Source organism: Geotrypetes seraphini, chromosome 2 (genome assembly GCF_902459505.1).
Source record: "Geotrypetes seraphini chromosome 2, aGeoSer1.1, whole genome shotgun sequence".
Classification (NCBI taxonomy): domain Eukaryota; kingdom Metazoa; phylum Chordata; class Amphibia; order Gymnophiona; family Dermophiidae; genus Geotrypetes; species Geotrypetes seraphini.
In genome coordinates this window covers 101,462,958-101,480,147 of record NC_047085.1, presented here as the reverse complement: position 1 = coordinate 101,480,147, position 17,190 = coordinate 101,462,958, and the positions used below count along the sequence as shown (strand labels likewise).

Genomic DNA, 17,190 nt, shown 5'->3' with positions numbered 1-17,190 from the left:
CGGCCGGCGCTAAAAACTGCGCTACAGTTTTGTAAAAGGGGGGGTTAGTAAAAGACATTCATGTTAATAATTTATGAAGCATAGACATATGGGCTCCCCATGAAATACCGTCATTTTATTTCTTGTCAAAGAAAAATCCTACGGAAGAAGGAGGAAACCAGCAAAACCTCTCAACAATCGAATCACTTGCCAAAGTACGAGAGGGTAAAAGAGTTGTGTCAGCAAGCAAGGTACCAGACTGCCTGTGAACAACCGGGACAGGTGAGCTGCACACACTACATTACATATAGACTAGATAACAGATGATGGAGAGATCAGCAAAAGTGTTTTGCAAACAACAAATTTTCTATAGTGCCTGTTACCTGACTTGCTTTATTTTATTTTTAGTATTTATATACTAAGGGGCTTATAATCGAAAGAGAAAAACATCCAAAAACTGGCCTAAGACGGCACTCGGACGAACATTTCCCAAATATATCCAAGTGCCAATAATAAAACCGGGTTTTGGATGTATTTCTAAACGACCTAGGCCTTCATAGTGCCGCTGAACGACCAAAGCTAAACGGGGCGTTTTGTGAGGAGTGTCGAGGGCGGGAGTTGGGCGGGACGTGGGCCGGCTTAGTCGTACAGCACAGGATCGATGGAACTTGGACATTGTGACTTAGACCATGTAAAACATGGTCTAAGTCACAAAAAACCACCTAAAGTCACCAGATAAGCACTGCAAACATATAAAACAGACCCCCCACACACTACCCCAGTGATCACCGACCCCCCCCTCCCATAAAAATATTAATCACACTTTAAAATTCAGACTCCAGACCATCATCACCTGGCCGCCTGGCATAGGAAAGCTTAGTCGTCCAGCACAAAGGCGGCTTAAGTCATCTGGGGGGAGGGGTTAGGGACCTATAGAGAGGAGGACCCATGCCCATAAGCCCCTGTAATTACTGCATTGATACTTAAACATATGCACTCCCCTATACACCCCCAAAACCCGTTTTTACTGGCATATAAGTGGCTCCTGCAGACATAAGGGCTATTGGGGTGGTAGATAAGTGGGTCTAGGGGATTCTGGAGGTGGTTTAGGGGGCTCGCCATGATCTATAAAGGAGCTGTAGTGAGGAGAAGACATGGCACCCTTGTTGTGAAGTTCACAGCAGTGCCCTGTAAGGTACCCCACTATTTAGGTGGCATGTCTGGGTGTTCACTTTGCAGACCCCGCCCACGTCCAACAGGGCTTGTTCTAGGCATTTTGGACTGGGAAAAAAAGTTGGACGAAAATGTGGTATAAAGATGGACGATTTAGCGACTTGGACTATCAGATCGGCAGGACGTATAGCTAGACGATTTTCGGAAAAAAAATAATTTTTGGACGTATTTTTCAAAAATGTGTTCTAGCTGTTTCTTACTTTAGACGACTTGCGACTTAGATGAAAACGGACTTAGACGTCCCTTTCGATTATGCCCTTCCACACATTTTCCCCTGTCTGTCTCAATAGGCTCACACTCTATCTAATGTAGCTGGGGCAATGTGGGGATTAAGTGACTTGCCCAGGGTCACAAGGAGCAGTGTGGGATTTGAACCCACAACCTCAGGGCTGTAGCCACACATTCCCCACTTTCCAGTTTGCTTGGCAGCACCCTAGTTCAGGTTTAAAGCCATCTAGATGTATGCTAATCTGTGCACCAAATTTTTCATTTAATAGCTTAGCAGGGAAATATAGATCTATAAGGTTCTTATCTGGTCATTTCTAGATCAATGGCAAGGTGCTGGTTCATTCAGAACATGTTTTCCTACTTTTCTTTTTATGGCTTTTCAAATCACTGGCTCTACAATCCTCTTTGCCACCACTATTCCTTAAGTTTCCAAGTATATTAAAATTTGGGAGATATATAATTAAGACATAAACCAAAACAAGACAAACTGAAACACATAGGAAAGAAGGGTAGAAAAACAAAGAGGGCCAACACAATGGGGGAGGGAGGCTATGCTCTTCCTTATTTAATTTTAAGGGAATTAGGTGGTCTAGGATATAAGGAAATCATATGTCGTATGTGTCCTTAAATTAAAAACATTTTAAGTTCGTTTTAAATTTGTCGATATTTTCTTCCTCTCTTAAGTAGAATTAATGAGTTCTCAGCAGGAGTCCTCAAACTGCATTACTGCCAGTGGGATTGCTGCTTCAGTATTGTGTTTTCAATGGCTAGAGTCAAGCACGTCTCCTGGAGTCCTGCAAAGCTTGCCTATGCTTTACTGTTGAAAATGTAATAGTGAAACAGCACCCCCACCCCCAACTGGCAGGACTGTAGGTGGAGAACTCCTGGTCATCTTAGGCAGGGATCTCAAAGTCTCTCCTTGAGGGCCGCAATCCAGTCGGGTTTTCAGGATTTCCCCAATGAATATCCATTGAAAGCAGTGCATTCACATAGATCTCATGCATATTCATTGGGGAAATCAAGAAAACTCGACTGGATTACGGCCCTCAAGGAGGGACTTTGAGATCCCTGGCTTAGAGGGAATAGTGTTTGTCACTTGGATAGAAGATGCTTCCTCCAAGGCTCTTAACCTAAAAAGCTCCTCTGACTTTGGAATGCTAGAATTTTCCACCGTTTCCTCTCCAGTGATAATCTGTCCCAAGAATGGTCAACTGCTGCCTTCAAGATTCATAAGGCCCAATATTCAAAACAGGGCAGGAGAGGCTCCTGAATATTGCCAGTATCCTTCCAGGCACTGTCTGGTTAGTGCCAATTTGGTTCAGGGGTGGAGCTTGGGCAGAGTCAAAACATAAATGGTTAGTGGTGATATTCAGCCCACCATATTATCTGCCTAAGCAAAAATTCAATTTAAAACTCTATTCCTTGCACATAGAGTTTTCTATTCTCTACAGCCTGCTTATCTACATTCGTATTTAATCCCTTACTCGCCATTAAGAACCTTGAGATCTATTCAAGATAATAGAATGGTAATGCCCTCTGTTTATAGATCTAGATGGGAATCTGCTCGAAATAAAGCATTCTACTTTGCAGTTCCAAATTTATGGAACCATATGCCACAAGAGTTGAGGCTAGAGGCAAATTTAAAATCTTTCAAAATGATGTTAAAAAACAGTTTTTTTAAAAGAAGCATTCAGGCATGATTTAAATCAATCCCATATTACTCATATATTCTAAATTGTCTAGATCTTCAGTCAGGAGTCTGGTGAAATTTTAAAGCTCAATGGTATTTTTATGATTTTATATAGGTACGGTTGTTTGTATGATTAGATTATCTTGCTCAATAATGGAGTTTTATTTAGTATGTTTGCTGTTTGGGATCTTTTCCAGATAAGCCCCACCAAAAAGTTAACCCCCGCCACCCAAAAAAGATTATAAAAAAGAGGCGCGATCTGTAGAAAGTAAAGTGGGGGGTTCCCTCCCACGCCCCCCCCCCCCCCGTCGGAGCCCTTAAAAAAATGGTCGACAGTTTATCCTATTTTTTTATAATGTTAAGTTTCATATCCTCTTTTTTATAATCTTTTTTGGGTGCTCTGACGGGGGGGGCATGGGGAGGGAACCCCCCCCCCCACTTTACTTTATACACATCGCGCCGCGTTGTGGAGCCGTTGTGCTGAGAACTTCACTGGTTAAGGTTGCATGCGCTGGCAAAAGGTGGCGGGGCCTAACTTTTGGCGCGTCCAGTTTTTCCATTAGTGGTGGGGCTTATCTGGAAAAGATCCGCTGTTTGTATGGGCCAGGTCTATCCTATCTAATAATGGAGTTCTTTTTTCTTTTCTTTTACTTTTATTGTATTCTGTAAACCGCTTTGACCAGTAAAATGAACGAGAGGTATAACAAGATTAATAAACCATAACCAAACCAGATAAAGTTAGAAGAGCAAAAAAGGCTATCCTAACTTTATCCACCAAGTTAACTAATGGTTTGAACTTATTAGCCAGCCCCCAGTTAACTTCCAGGTGACCACACTTACCCAGACATAGCCCAGCATTGAATACCTGGAGTTAATTCAGCCCACAGCTGTAAGCAGCTGAAAAACCACTTAATATCTTTCTACCACATAGTATATATGTTGAAGTGGTATATTTTCCTACACTGATTTTTATTTTAATAAGACAATATGAAAACCTGACCTCTAGTGGTAGTACTGTGAGACTTACACTAGAGCTACTACTGCAGAATCCGGACCCATGGCCCCTGCCCATAAGCCTGCCCAGTTCCATCCAGCCCCACTCTGTTCCGCCCCAACCCCGCCCCCAACCTGTTCTCGTGCTTGGAGCCGCATTGGGTATCTGCTCATGCGCAGATGCCCTCCTAATGTGGTCCCAAGCTGGAAGCTTTCAAAACCCGGACAAAATGCTAGGTTTTGAAAAGCCATCTGGACGCCCGTACATGTTCTCTTAAAAGATGACATGTCGGGTAAATCCAGACGTCTGGTAACCCTAACTAGAGCTAACAGCAGCCACTATTGGCAGGAGCATGTGGGGATTGCTCCTATCTGGGCTACCCACTGACCACCAGAAATGTTGGGGGGGGTACAGGTGGGTAGGTGTGCTGGAATTACAGAGGAGGGGTCTGATGTTAGCGCATGGGGGGTGTTGGACCATGTTGTGGAAGGGAAGGACATGCATCTTCGGCCTCTACCCAGAAGCAGACCTGCCAAGTCTCCCGCTTTTGTAGGTCCACTCCCACCAGGGAGCTGCAGTTTCCCACTGAGTACCTCCCTGTTTAGTGACAGCAGGAAACAACTTCATAAAACATTATCTCCTGCTGCTAATCCCATGGCAGCAGGAGATAATGTTTTATGAAGGTGTTTCCTACTGCCACTGCACAGGAAGGCCACTTCTTTTGCTTCTGGTCACTAATTAGCTGCCCATTTCTGGGTTCTTTTATTATTTTCTCACTCATTGCCTGGAGTAGGGCAATGAGTGTGGCTGAGCGGAGCAGTGGGCAGAGTGGGGCAGAGTGGACCCTAAATCTCCCATTGGGTGGTTTAGCCCTTTTGGCAGCTCTACAGAAGCTATGCAGATGCCAGTTGATATTCAGTGCCAGCTAAGCGACCAAAGTTAGGACTGCTCATTATGCGGTCCTGTTTGATCACTTAGCTGTGTGGGCTCCAGCACTGAATACTGCCGGTACCCACACAGCTGCTGGCTCCTCCCCAACTCTGCTTCCGGAACACCTCTCTCCAGCTCATTCTGGAAATGGCTGCTTAGTGCCAATGTTCAGCAACACAGCCTGGTTACGTGACACTGAATATTGGCAGCTGGTTCACAGAGCATGGTTTAAGTGGACAGGAGACTCTGCTGTTCACTTACATCACTTTGAAATTAACCGGTAAAATACTAGCATATGCGTGTGTATTTGCTGCTTAAATCCATGTGGCGTAGAGGGGGAGGGGGAGGGGCAGACCACCATGGGCACCATCTTAGTGGGGTTGCCGGCACCTCTCCACGCCACGCTCGTACCCTCCTTTCCCCCGTATCTCTTTAAATCTTCACCAGCGTCAGCAACTTCCTTGGCCTGCCACTCGATCTCATTGTTAAGACCATGGGGGTGCATGTCATTAGCAGTGATTCATTACTTTGCACACAAATAATTGATAATGTTCATTAAGTAGTGATGTTTTGTATTTGTTATAAATGAACATAAGAAAATAAGAATTGCCATACTGGGACAGACTGAAGCTGGGCCGCCATCAGGGCAGTACTACCAGTCCTGCATTCAGGGGCCCGGAGCTGACAGGGGGCCCGGGCTCCCCCAGGGTCCTAGGCAGTGTTCTAAGGCAGGGGCGCCAGTAGCTCGCCAAGGCAAAGTGAGTCGATCACCCAGGACTCACTTTGTCTTGGCGATCTAATCTATCGGGCTGATCAGTCTTCCTCTCCCCGACGTCAATTCTGCAGTCGGAGAGGAAGTTCAGGCCAGCCAATCGCTGCCTGGCTGGGCGGAACTTCCTCTCCGACGGCAGAATTGACATCGGGGAGAGGAAGACTGATCGGCCCGAAGCAGGGAGAGCATGCGTCGGCGTCGGCTTTGGGGCCTGTTATCCATTGGTGGGTCCTGTTCCCCGATGGCAGCGGCAGTGGCAGTGGCTTGGGGAACGGCAGGGAGAAAGAAAGAAAGGGGGCAGGCAGGGAAACAGAAGGAAAGAAGAGAAACAGAAAAAAAAGAAAGAAAGGTCAGGGAGAGAGGAAGAAAAAGTTGGGGGAGGGAATGAGGTGCGGAGGAGAGAAAGCATACAGGCTGATAGAAGGGAAGAAAGATTGGATGCACAGTCAGAAGAAGAAAGTGCAACCAGAAATCACCAGAAAAGGTAGGAAAAATGATTTTATTTTAAATTTAGCAAAGTGGAGGCAGTATTACCACAGTTTTCAAAGGAATTTGCCCAAATAACTTAATAGTTAACTGGGTAAATTCCCAGAGATGAAAACTTCCCTTCACTTACTATGCACAGTTCTGAATTTATATCTGCTGTCTATATTTTACAATATGGTCCCCTTTTACTAAACCGCAATAGTGTTTTTTTAGCGCAGGGAGCCTATGAGCGTCAAGAGCAGCGCTGGGCATTCAGCGCAGCTCCCTGCGCTAAAAACTGCTATTGTGGTTTAATAAAAAGGATGGAGAGTATATTTGTCTATTTTTGTATGGTTGTTACTGAGGTGACAATGCATAGAGTCATCTGCCTTGACCTCTTTGAAAAAAAACCCAGAATAGGAATGATAATTAACATTTTCTCAGCGTATAGTGTGCTTTGTGTTTTTTAATTTTATTGTTGGTAGATCATTTTGACTTGGTCATTTTAAAGTAGCTCACAAGCTCAAAAGTTTGGGCACCTCTGAGCTAGAGCGTTGAAACTGTGTATTTCTATTTTATCCCCCCTTTTACAAAACTGTGGAGCGTTTTTTAGCGCCAGCCGTGGTGATAGCAGCTCTGATGCTCAGAATTCTATGAGCGTCAGGGCTGTTACCACTGTGGCTAAAATCCACACTACAGTTTTGTAAAAGAGTGAGGGGTTAGTTTGTGATGACATATTCCATACTAGGCGAAGGTATTTTCTGTGTTCTGTGTGTTCGAAAGACATGGTTTTCTGTTAGGATTGACGGTGTAGGATTGATCTGTGCTGGTCTGGCTTGTTTAGTTTTACAATGGGTGTATTGATGTACTGCTCACTGCAATATGTAAGATGCTGCCTTTTCCTAGGTACTCATGTGTGACGTGTGGTTTGTTACTAAAAATCATGTTTTTCTTACAGATGGGGGGGTGCCAAAAAATGATGGGCCCCGGGTGTTACATATGCTACGTACGCCACTGTATGTAAAGATACCAGAAAGCTGGCGTAGCAAAAACTTTAAGTAAATTGTTATTCTTCTAAGTTTTGAGTATTTAACCCTCCCACAATCTCACGGGCACTCGTTTCAAGTTTATTGAGATTTTGATTTAAACGCAATATCAAATATTTTCATTGCGTATAACAAAAATAAATTTTGGGAAATAAATAAAACCATTTGAACAATAAACATACAAACATATCCATAGATGATTAAAATTACATAAGGAGTACAAGGATAAACTACATTTGTTTAAAAATGCATTCTCCGCGCCTGCTCATAAATTTGTTGACTGGAAGGATCCAGCAATGTGGCCAGATGCCATTCAGGACAAAGACAGAGAAAGAATTGTGCAATTTGGATTAATGATGGAAGATGATTTAAAGCAAATGGCACAGACTATGAGTAAAGATCTTGACGGACGTTCTTTTTATGAATATCTCCTCTATGCCCAATCACCCAATGGACGTGAGAAGATTTTAAGGGACTAGCTTAGGTGGAGCATTAGCAGAAAAGTATGTGTGTATTCGGCCCATGGAAGAAGGGGGGGGCGTCAGGGGGGGGTGTCGGGGGGGGGGGGAAGGGGTGCGTGGGGGGCCCAATAGGATTGCTCAGTAAGGGGCCCAGAAATTTCTGATGGCGGCCCTGGACTGAAGGTCCATGAAGCCCAGTATCCTGTTTCCAATAGTGGGCAACCCATGGCCCAAGTACCTAGTTAGATCCCAAATAGAAAAACAGATTTTATGCTGCTTATCCTAGGAATAAGCAGTGGCTTTCCCCAAGCCACCTCAATAAAGGCCTATGGACTTCTCTTTTAGGAAATTATCCAACTTTTTTTTAAACCCTGAAAAGCTAACTGATTTCACCACATTCTTCGGCAATGAATTCCAAACTTTAATTACCAAGTTTATCAAGTTTATCAAGTTTATTATGTAATTTGATTAATCGCCTATTCTACATTCTAGGCGATATACAATCAATAATGAATAAATAAAAACTTGGGGTAGTTATTACAAAGACAAATAAAATTACATAATTACAAAAACTTACAATCATGAAACATTAGGAAAACGATATTTAAAGGGTTACATTATGTATCAAATTTTATATTTCAGGATTACAACAATAGGGAGGGAATAAAAGCATAAATAAGAAAGTAAAAGATAAGAAAGATTATAAAGTTGTTTATTAACTAAAAATATCATTGAATATTAATTAAAAGCATCATTGAATAAGAAACTTTTAAGCTTAGTCTTAAAATTAACTAAGTTCTTTTCTTCTCTTATATAAATAGGAAGATTATTCCAAGATTGTGGTGCGGTCACTGAAAAAATAGTAAGCCGTCTAGTGTTTATAACTTTCAATGATGGAATAGCCAATAGATGTTGGTCCTGAGATCTAAGTGTTCTTGAAGTTATATAGGGAATTAGAACTCTAAAAATAAAAGCTGGTGTTTGGGACATTATTGATTTGAACGTAAGCAAACAAATTTTATATAGAATACGATGTACCACGGGAAGCCAGTGGGATTCTTTAAGTAAAGGAGTGACGTGGTCGAATTTCTTAGCTTTATAAATTATTTTTATGGAAGCGTTCTGTATGATTTGAAGGCGTCTAATTTCTTTTTGGGATATACCCATGAACAAAGCATTGCAATAATCTAATTTGGAAATGATTAGGGAATGTATTAGGATATTTAAAGATTTTTCGCATAAGAATTTTGCAACAGATCGAATTTGGCGTAATCTAAAAAAGGTAGATTTGACCACATTGCTTATATGATCATGGTATGATAACTTAGTGTCGAATGTTATACCTAGGATCTTAATATTTTGGTGAATCAGCAGAGGAGTATTACATGTTGTGTGAAGAAATATTTTCTCCGTTTTGTTTTAAATCTACTACTTAGTAGCTTCATCGCATGCCCCCTAGTCCTAGTATTTTTGGACAGAGTAAACAAGTGATTCACATCTACCCTCTCCACTCCACTTAGTATTTTATAGACCTCTATCATATCACCCCTGAGCTGCCTCTTGTCCAAGCAGAGGAGCTCTAGCCACTTTAGCTTTTCCTCATAGGAAAGTCGTTCCATTCTCTTTTATCATTTTCGTCACCCTTCTATGTACCTTTTCTACTGTAATTCTGCTATATCTTTTTTGAGATACGGTGATCAGAATTGCACACAGTAGTCAATGTGCAGCTGTACCATAGAGCAATTCAAGGGCATTTTAACATTTTCATCTTTGTTTTCCATTCCTTTCCTGATCTTTCCTAACATTCTATTTGCTTTCTTAGCTGCCGCCACACATTGAGCTGAGGGTTTCAACATATCCTCAATGATGACACCTAGATCCTTTTTCTGGGCCGTGGCTCCTAACATACAACCCAGCATCATGTAGCTATAGTTTATTTTTCTCGTTCCAATATGCATCACTTTACACTTGTTCACATTAAACATCATCTGCCATTTTGATGCCCAGTCTCCCAGTCTCACAAGGTCCTTTTGCAATTTTTCATAATCCTTTTGCAATTTTACAACTTTGTGTCCTACCTAAGAGCCTAAATTTGGCTTCTAGAACCTCCCTACCACATTTCCCTATGTCATTGGTACCCCATGTACCAAGACAGCAGGATCCTCCCCAGCACTGTCTAAAATCTTATCTAAGTGACACGTGAGGTCTGCCACGTTCGTACCAGGCAGACAAGTGACCAAGCGATCCTCACGTCCACCAACCACTAGCTATCTACATGCCTAATGATCAAATCTCTCACTATAACAGCCATCCTAACTCTTCTCTCCACATAATGTGAAAGACATTTGTGTAGATAGATGGGAACTTTTTTTTTTTGTAGTAAAACCAGCATTAAAATTTCTGACCCACCGTGTTAGGAAACCATCTACAACCATTTTGTTTTGTATTAAATTTGCAACTTCAGTTTTGCACATGAAGTGAATGTTAAAAAAAAAAAAATTTCATGAAGACTAATGTATTTTTATTTAAAATGTTTGTACGTGTTCACTGATATTTGACATTTAGATTATTTGGAGATTTCATTACCTTTCTTTATCTCTGCAGAAATGGCAATGCATTGAAGATACTTCAGGCAAGCTGCGAATTCATAAGTGCAAAGGACTTATTGATGTCTTCAGGGTAAGAAAGAGAACACGGAGCATCAGCTCCCGGGCCTTTGGCAGTAAAGAAAAAGAATGCAATTGTAGCAATATGGACTATCAGAGCAGCAGAGCCCAGAGGAAAAAACAAAGACATTTCATGAGATCCAGTCATTCAAAAAGTAAGTCACTAGATTGGAAGTGTTTTAATATGTGATTTAGGTACCCCTTTTACTAAGCTGCATTAACATTAATGGACAGAATCATTAACATGTTAGAGATGCTAGAATGGGGGAGGGAGAAAGGGATACAAGGCGCTAAGTACACCTTTCAGTGCTATATATTAAGTAATAAGTAGTAGTAGTAGATGCTGGAACAGGGGGAGTGGGGGAGGGGAAGAGTTGGAGAAACATAGAAGGGGGATAGATGTTAGAATGGGCAGGGAAGAAAAAGGAAGGAGAGAGATGGGAAGTGATGCTGGAACAGAGAGGGGAAGAGATGCCTGTGAGCAGGTCTATTTTTGGCCACTATGACTTAGCTAGCCAGCCGATAAATATTGGCAAGGGCAGCTATGTCAAGCGCAGCTGATCTTAACCCTGAAATTCAATGCCAGTGGACGGATACAGTCTTGGCATTAAATTTCCAGGTTTGCTGCCGACCATTGGAGGTAGTCAGGCTGCCTCCCATGATCTGAACATTGGACCCATAGTAATATAGCAAATGATGTGGTCCATCCAGTAGTCACACTTATTATCATGGCAATATTGAATCAACAATCCAGTATTACATTTTATTTGCTAAGTATAAAATGTCTTCTCTTCCCCCGCTAACTTATACAGGGCCTGCATGTGGTATAAAATACAAACACTTGCTTCTGATCCATCCATGCTATTTTCAGGACTCAGACCATAGTCTGCCCTGCTCTGGCCCTCCTTCCCAGCTACTGGAGTTTAAGTCCAAACCTACTATAATCCAACCCATCCTGGTCCATCTTGCCATATACTGGACAAAGACCGTAGAAGTCCATACAGCATTGGCTACACTTCCCCACTGCTGAAGCTGCCGCTTGAAGCCCACTCCAGCTGAAAATCCTAACCACCATGGCATTATCTAGTTAGTGCTAGGGTCAGGGAGACTTTTAGGTCATCCGTTGACTTGGGCAGGTTTTTAGACGTTTAAGTGTTGATTATGAGCCCCTTACTGTATAAACATTACTACACAGGACAAAAATTTCTAATAAGTATTAAAACCTGTGTTAAACACCTAATGTAAGATTTTTTGCAAATGCGACAAGGAGATGAGAATAAGGCAAAGAAGGGGATTGCTTACAGGTGAAGAGATGAACACTTATTAATGTGCATATGAGATTTACTTTCTAGACTTATCTATACATCCAGCTATGTACCTCCACTGGCAAAAATCACCAGATTAATATGCATTCATGCACATTAACATGGTGGCAATTTCTACCTCATTACTGTAGATGTTTTGCCTTTGACATACACTAAAAATTGTTGATAACGAGGAACATTTTCGATATGACATCCAAATCCGAGTTTGGATGTTTTGCGGAAGACACACAAAAATCCAGAACCAACATGCTTATTTTCAAAACTGCAAAAATTATGTCCTGTTTGTTTTTTGTTTTGTTTTTTTAAAAAGGCCATTTTTAGATGTGTATCTATCTTTTTGAACCATTTTAGAAGAAAAAAACCCCCACATCCAAAACAAAAATGCACAAAACATCCATTGGGATGTAGGAAGGACCAGCATTTTTAGTAGACTGGCCATATAGACATCCCAGCAAAGCAGTGAGACATCGGGGTGCACTTCAGTGAACTGCATTTAAAAGGTCTCAGATACCTCACCATAACCTCTGTGTGGTGAGTCCTCCCAAACCTACCAAATTGTGTGTACACCACACCAATAACACTTATGCCTGCAAGTGTCACCTATATGATAGTCAAGTAAGTTTTTGGTGGGCTCACATTTTCCACCACAAGTGTAGTATTTAGGGTGGGACTAGAGCCAATGCAGTCTATCCAATGCAATTTTCTGAATCAGTGCTCCAAATATCCCCGGGAACAGGTCAAAAAACCCAAGGCACCAAGAATTTTTGTTGTTGTTGGCCTGTTATGAATTGGATTCTGAGTATATTTCAATGTGCTTTGATAAATACATCTCCAAGCTAGTTAGTAACACACATTAAGATTTTATTTTGAAGTAAATTGAATTTATTGATTTGAGGAAAAGATACATTGATAATATGCTCTAGGCTATGATTTGCACTTAGAAGATTTCAGCTTATAACATATGTGGATATAAACTGTACAAAAGTAAAGCTGTGTGCCAATTAGAAAATTAGTTAGAATCTAGTGCCCTCTGGTGGATAGTGAATAGAATAAAGACTATGAAGAAATGAGATTACTGGATGAAAATAGTCCAGTGGTTCCCAACCCTGTCCTGGAGGAACACCAGGCTAATTGGGTTTTCAGGCTAGCCCTAATGAATATGCATGAAGCAAATTTGCATGCCTATCACTTCCATCATAAGCAAATCTCTCTCATGCATATTCATTAGGGCTAGCCTGAAAACCCGATTGGCCTGGTGTTCCTCCAGGACAGGGTTGGGAATCACTGAAATAGTCTACAATCTTAAACTTAAGTATTATTCATTTATTGAAAAAAAATCAGTTTACAATGGTTTACAATAAAGAAAAAGCAAGAATCAAGACATGCATAAAACACATGAAAGACCTAAAAGATTAGATTCTATATATGGTGCCAGAAAAAAAAATACACTGAGCATTGTTCTATAAATGGTGCTCAAAGTTATACAAAACAATGATATCAGCCTATCTTGGAGGCTTGTGTACCATGCTGTTTGTTTTCAGCCTCCTTTTTTTGTGACTTTTATGTTTTTATATTTAAGACGGTCAAGGGCCCTTTAAGACATTTTTATTTTGCCAAAACATGGCTCATGTTGGGTCATTTGTATAAGAAGACTGAGAATAGTTCAGAATGCTGCAGTTCGATTGATATTTGGTCTGAAGAACGACCACATTAGTCCATATTATCGATTATTTCATTGGCTAGCGTTGCAAGCAAGAATACTATTTAAGTTTTCTTGTATTTGTTTTAAGCTGATTTCAGGAGAGTCTCCAATTTATTTGTCCCCTCACTTTGAATTTTATAGACCATTAAGGATTACAAGAAGCTCCAGCCAAATGGTGTCAGATATAAGACCTTTTTTGAAAGGACCTTAGCGTTTCAGGCAGGCAAACTACAATGTTGGCTCAGTGAATGTCTTCATCAAGCCATGTCTTACTGTTCTTTTCAAAAATTAGTAAAGTCTGCTGTGTTTGTTTGGAGTAGGTTTTAACGGAGATTTCGGCAGTTAGAACCCAAGCACATTACCGGGTAGAGCTTTGGATTCTTGCCCAGAAATAGCTAAGAAAAAAATTAAAAAATTTAAATTGAATTAGGTTGGGCAGACTGGATGGACCATTCAGGTCTTTATCTGCTGTCATCTACTATGTTACTATGTTAATTAGGTCTTTTTAACATTGTAATTATTTTACTAACTTTTAATCCTGGTTTTATCTTATGATATGTATGTACTTCGCTGATTGTTTAGTTTCTTATGGTGTAAACCGCCTAGAACTCTTGGGTAATGGCGGTATAAGAGAATAAATTTATTTATTTATTTATTATTTATCTTGTGGGTCACTTATGAGTGCATACATCCTTTGTGGATTGCTTGTAAAATTATTATTTTTAATTTATTTGGACGCTTATTAAGCTACAAACTGGTACATTCGATCTTCTGTTCCACAATCTTTTTGTTGTTTTGCTGTTTCATTTCCTTTGTGGAACCTTTTGGTGCTAATTAGATTTGGTTGTTTTGACTCAAAGTTATACATCATTTATTGAAAAACGCTTTGCACCAGGAACTGCTCTTAACTTTAGGCAGGGCCATTTACACCAACAGAATCGTGGTGCACAATCCTCATGCCTAAATTAAGCGAGGATCCGCCCTTATTCTATAACTTTGTGTATAACTTGGAGGAATGCCCCTGATCTGCTCAATACCCTCCCATTGCCAAGCCTCCTTTTTGGACTTAAGAACATAAGAATAGCCTTACTGGGTCAGACCAATGGTCCATCAAGCCCAGTAGCCAGTCCTGACAGTGGCCAATCCAGATCCCTAATACCTGGCCAAAACCCAAGGAGTATCCTAAATAACACAGATGCAGTGAAAATCCAGTGTTAATAGCATATGACACTTTCACATAGACGGTGCAAAGTAAAGAAGAAAGCTCTAGCACAGGCCAATAATAATAAATCCAGGGGAGGAAAAAGCCTCAGATACAGACCCTCCACCCCACAATCGTCAGTCTGAGATAAGTTATAAATGTTCTTGCCCTGGTCGTATTGAGCTTTTATTGCTCCACACAGAGCTTTTCATATTCCAGGGGAGGCTATTTTATGCTAATGAGGTTATTGCCTGAACACCTTGAACCTCTGTTGTGGGATGGGAGGGTCCGTTTCTGAGGCTTTTTCTTCCCCTGGGTTTATTATTATTGGCCTGTGCTATAGCTTTCTTCTTTACTTTTGCACTGTCTATGGGAAAGTGTCTTACATTACTAATATTCTCCTCTCTCTCCAGCTAGCTTTTAAATTAGCACCTGTATAAGACTCATTTTCAACAACTCCTCCTGGAGGGCATTCCAGGCATCCACCAACACCTCTACAAGAGATACCTGAGGCACTTTAGAGTAATGCAAACAATTAAAATCATTAAAATTCACTTCTTTACTAATAATTTTTCATGACAATTATTTTCCAAGTTTGTCCCCTGGGTTAAAAAGCATTACAAACTAAGGCACATCTTCTAATGTTTGGTTCTTGTGTCTCTATTTTTTTCTGACTGGCATAGAAAATGATCAGGCCTTAATTTATATCTTTGTTTTTGTAGCATTCAAGCCCCGATTTGTTCACACTCGCCAAGCTCGGTCCCTGGCTGTTGAATTTGAAGGGGAAATCTATGATATAAACCTGGAGGAAAAAGAACTGCAGATTTTACAGCCAGGAAGCATTCCTATGAGTCAGTATGATTTTCATGACGAGACTGAAGAGGAGGAGGGTGATGATGGCATTCCTGGTGATGAGGATGATGAAGAAATGCTGGCTGATGACACAAATGCAGTAAGCCAGTCTGACTCCGTTAAAGTAACACATAAGTAAGAATGCATGTTCATGTTGTTTTATTAAATAGGTTCTTCTATTTACTGTTCCTATTCCCTGGGGCGTAGAGCTGAATATCGGCATAGGCCGCTGTGACACTATCCAGTACAGGTTGGAGCCAAGACTTAGCTGATTAGCAGCAATTTTCAGTCCACTAACTAGGTAAGTGTCTGGATAATTTTAGGACAGGAAAAAGATTGTCCTAACTTATCCAGGCAACAGTCTAAATATCGACCAGCACCTGGATAACTTCTGACAGCTGCCAAAGACCCAGATATTCAATACCGGTAACAGGATTAGGCTCAATATTGACTCACAAATATTTTGAAAACCAAAATTGACCCACATTTTATTGAATCACTTGAGTCAGTCTGCAGGTTTGTATCTATGTTGTGGGTATTTTTTTTTTTTCTTGTCTTTGAGTATTAGTAAGAAAAACTGATGTAGCGCTTGGTTTCCTAGATTGTTCTGTGGAGGAAGATCAGATTTCCACAGCAGAAAACAAGTCGATTTCAGAACCAAGTGTAGTTTATTTTAAATGCTACTTTCTCCCATTTGCCCTAAAGTAACCTCAGAAGTGAGGGAAGGTAGAGACGCCTGAAAAGACTCAATTTTAGAATGGAAAATTGTAAATAAGTCTTCAGTAGAAGGATGAAGTGAACTATTGTTTGAATGGGGAGCCTTAGAGAGTGAAACATGTGATAAAGTTCCAGAGCAATTTATATCCTAAAATATCAAACTGGTTTATATCGCAAAAGCAATAAGATATACCAAATCTAATATATATGACTCTAATGCTGACTCTCTCCGTCCATATTCTTATAAGGGAGAGCACTAGGTCACATCATATAGTTAAAATCAAACATTTCCAATCAAGTAGACACAATGACATTTTTGTAGCCCCCAAAGGGACATGTCTATTGGATGTGCCTCTTCAGGGTGGCCCAACCCATAATGCTCTGCCAACTCTTTACCCATTTTCAACACCTATGTCTTATTTGCATAGCAGCAGTTAAATATTTTTCTTTGCTTAGGAGGGGTGGTAAAGTGAATGGGTGGAGGATGCAGAACCCAAGTAAGACAGAACCACGCAATAATTGCAGACAATGAAAAATAATATTTATTAAAGCTATAAGTCAGGGCCCTCTTACATTCATAGGTAGACGAATAAAAAATAACATAAAACTTTCAACTGTCTTTCAACACAGTAGCCCACTTTACTTGTTCCTGGCCTGGTTCCTCAAGTATTCAAGTCAAAATATAAAAGCTTTAAGGTTCCATGTGAGGCTTTGCCTACCTGGTTATAGCAGTGGCAGTTCTCAAGTAGATAGTGGAGGCCTGTGTCCAGGGGCATCACTGCTTCCTTCTGAGCCCTCTTAACCTGGCTGTGCCCCTAGTTTTTTTTTACTTTCTAGTTCCTGTTCTTCTGTCATCATCCCTCCAATGTCTCTTCCCTCTTGGGTGGGACTGTGGATCTTAAGGTGGTTCTGACCCTGTGAGAGAGTGT

General features: G+C 40.9%; 1 protein-coding gene across 5 annotated transcripts in view; it reads left to right on the top strand.

The window, feature by feature from the left end:
• Positions 1–17,190, top strand: part of SULF1 (sulfatase 1) — a 245,651-nt gene that overhangs the window by 191,482 nt on the left and 36,979 nt on the right. For all 5 annotated transcript variants that reach the window (XM_033934433.1, XM_033934434.1, XM_033934437.1 and 2 more), the window contains 3 exons: positions 132–261; positions 10,403–10,619; positions 15,415–15,679. In XM_033934433.1, the coding sequence (XP_033790324.1) occupies positions 132–261; positions 10,403–10,619; positions 15,415–15,679 (612 nt within the window). The remainder of the gene's footprint in view (positions 1–131; positions 262–10,402; positions 10,620–15,414; positions 15,680–17,190) is intronic.